At 34.0% G+C, this 1,738-nt stretch overlaps 1 protein-coding gene across 1 annotated transcript; it reads left to right on the forward strand.

The window, feature by feature from the left end:
* The first annotated feature begins 596 nt into the window (after nt 1–596).
* On the forward strand, nt 597–917 carry LOC147812753 (protein FAM200A-like). The gene has a single exon (XM_087158525.1). The coding sequence runs from the start codon at nt 597–599 to the stop codon at nt 915–917; it is 321 nt and encodes a 106-aa protein (XP_087014651.1).
* The last annotated feature ends 821 nt before the right edge of the window (nt 918–1,738 follow it).

Genomic DNA, 1,738 nt, shown 5'->3' on the forward strand with positions numbered 1-1,738 from the left:
AAAGTAAAGCAACTCAAATTTGAGTTATGTACAAATTAAGCATCCCAAAATCTTTTAATGAATGCGATTTTGAGTATTAAATGTTATTGAATAAATTTCAAATCTCATAAAATTTGTACTGTATTAGTTTAGAACACCAACAAAAACAAGTTTGATATTCGTATAATAATCGTTCTACGAGTCGAGCAATGAAAGGAGCTTATTGTGAAATTATGTTAGATGGCCTGCAAATTCTTCGATTCACTATGTAAATTTATCTTAATAGTGATATTAGATAGAATAAAGAAAAATATTCGAAAGATTATTTTTTTCAGGCTGTTGAATATAATCAGAAATTATGAGCGAAGGAATTTAATTATAACTCACTATGGGTGTCATCCACACCAAATGTAAAGTTTGAAAAATATTAATGAGGTAGGCCGCAGTGTTCCCCAACCCCCGGTCCACGGACCGGTACCGGTCCGTGGTACAAATGGTACTGGGCAGTCCTCTTCATTGAAACTGAATTTAAATTCCTAGGTTTATACCCCAAATTAAAAATATCTGGTAAGGAATGGATGTGCGACCCATTTGTCAACAAATCGGGCGAATCTAGCATGTGTGTGCAAGAAGATCAACTGCTGGAGATTGCAAATGACGACAGCAGCCTCAAAACTACGTTCGAGACAACAACTCTGCCGGTGTTCTGGATTAAAGACGTGGCAGAATACCCCGAGATTGCCACCACAGCACTTAAATCCCTATTGTCATTTCCGACTACTTATCTGTGCGAAGCTGGGTTTTCTGCAGTAACAGCAACCAAAACAAAGCAACGGAATAAACTGGACATAAGCAACACACTTCGGGAGTCATTGTATCCGATTACCCCCGGATGGAACAGTCTCATTGCAAAGAAAAAAGCTCAGGGTTCTCATTGATTTAAAGCTCTAGTAAATCAAAATGTTAAATCACTTTATATTTATTTTTTGGTGTGACTGCATTTTATTTTGAAGGCATGTTTAAATACAATTAAATTAAAATTAATAAATCGAAATAATCTAAAATATAAACAATCAACATCCCCCCCCCCACCCTAGAGACACACCACCAGCGGGCCGCAGTAAAATTATCAAACGTTGACAGGTCCGCGGTGATAAAAAGGTTGGAGAACACTGAGGTAGGGAAGGTTGTGACTCCTACATAAGTTTTTTTCCTTCAATATTTCGATCTATAGTTTTTCTACTTATTTTTTTTTTCTTTCTTTCACAATAAGCGCTTTCATTCTTAGGGTTTCTAACATATGATTCTTAACCCCTTTCTTCCTTCTTATCCTTTCCTTCATTCATAGCCCCTTCCTTCCAAAAAAATAAGTTACCATTTCAGCATCATCCAGAAAAAAAAATCCAGCTGTTTGTTTTTAAAAATCGCACCCATTTATAAAAATCGCACCATTCCAATATAAAATTTCACATAACCCAGGCCATTAAGATGTAGCTAAAGATATAGATACCAGAAATTAAAAAATAAATGCAGTTAAGTATAAAAAAAAAACTAAAGATGTGAAGTATTTAAGCACCGTTATTGGAGGCTATATTTACTTCAGATTTATTTAATTTAATATTTCAGTATTAGAATATTTTATCTCTTTCATCAGCAAGTAGTATGATTATATTCGAATTTCTTTTGGTTATGCATATTGTATAAAGTGATGCGTATTATAACTAGTTTACTAATATTTTCATAGAACATTTTTCATAGT

The sequence above is a fragment of the Parasteatoda tepidariorum genome, chromosome 3 (assembly GCF_982258835.1).
Source record: "Parasteatoda tepidariorum strain Cologne lab strain chromosome 3, Ptep-v5.0, whole genome shotgun sequence".
Lineage (NCBI taxonomy): Eukaryota > Metazoa > Arthropoda > Arachnida > Araneae > Theridiidae > Parasteatoda > Parasteatoda tepidariorum.

Bases quoted from the DNA above. Each gene is read 5' to 3' on its own strand.
- LOC147812753 (XM_087158525.1), top strand. From the start codon at position 597: ATGTGTGTGCAAGAAGATCAACTGCTGGAGATTGCAAATGACGACAGC.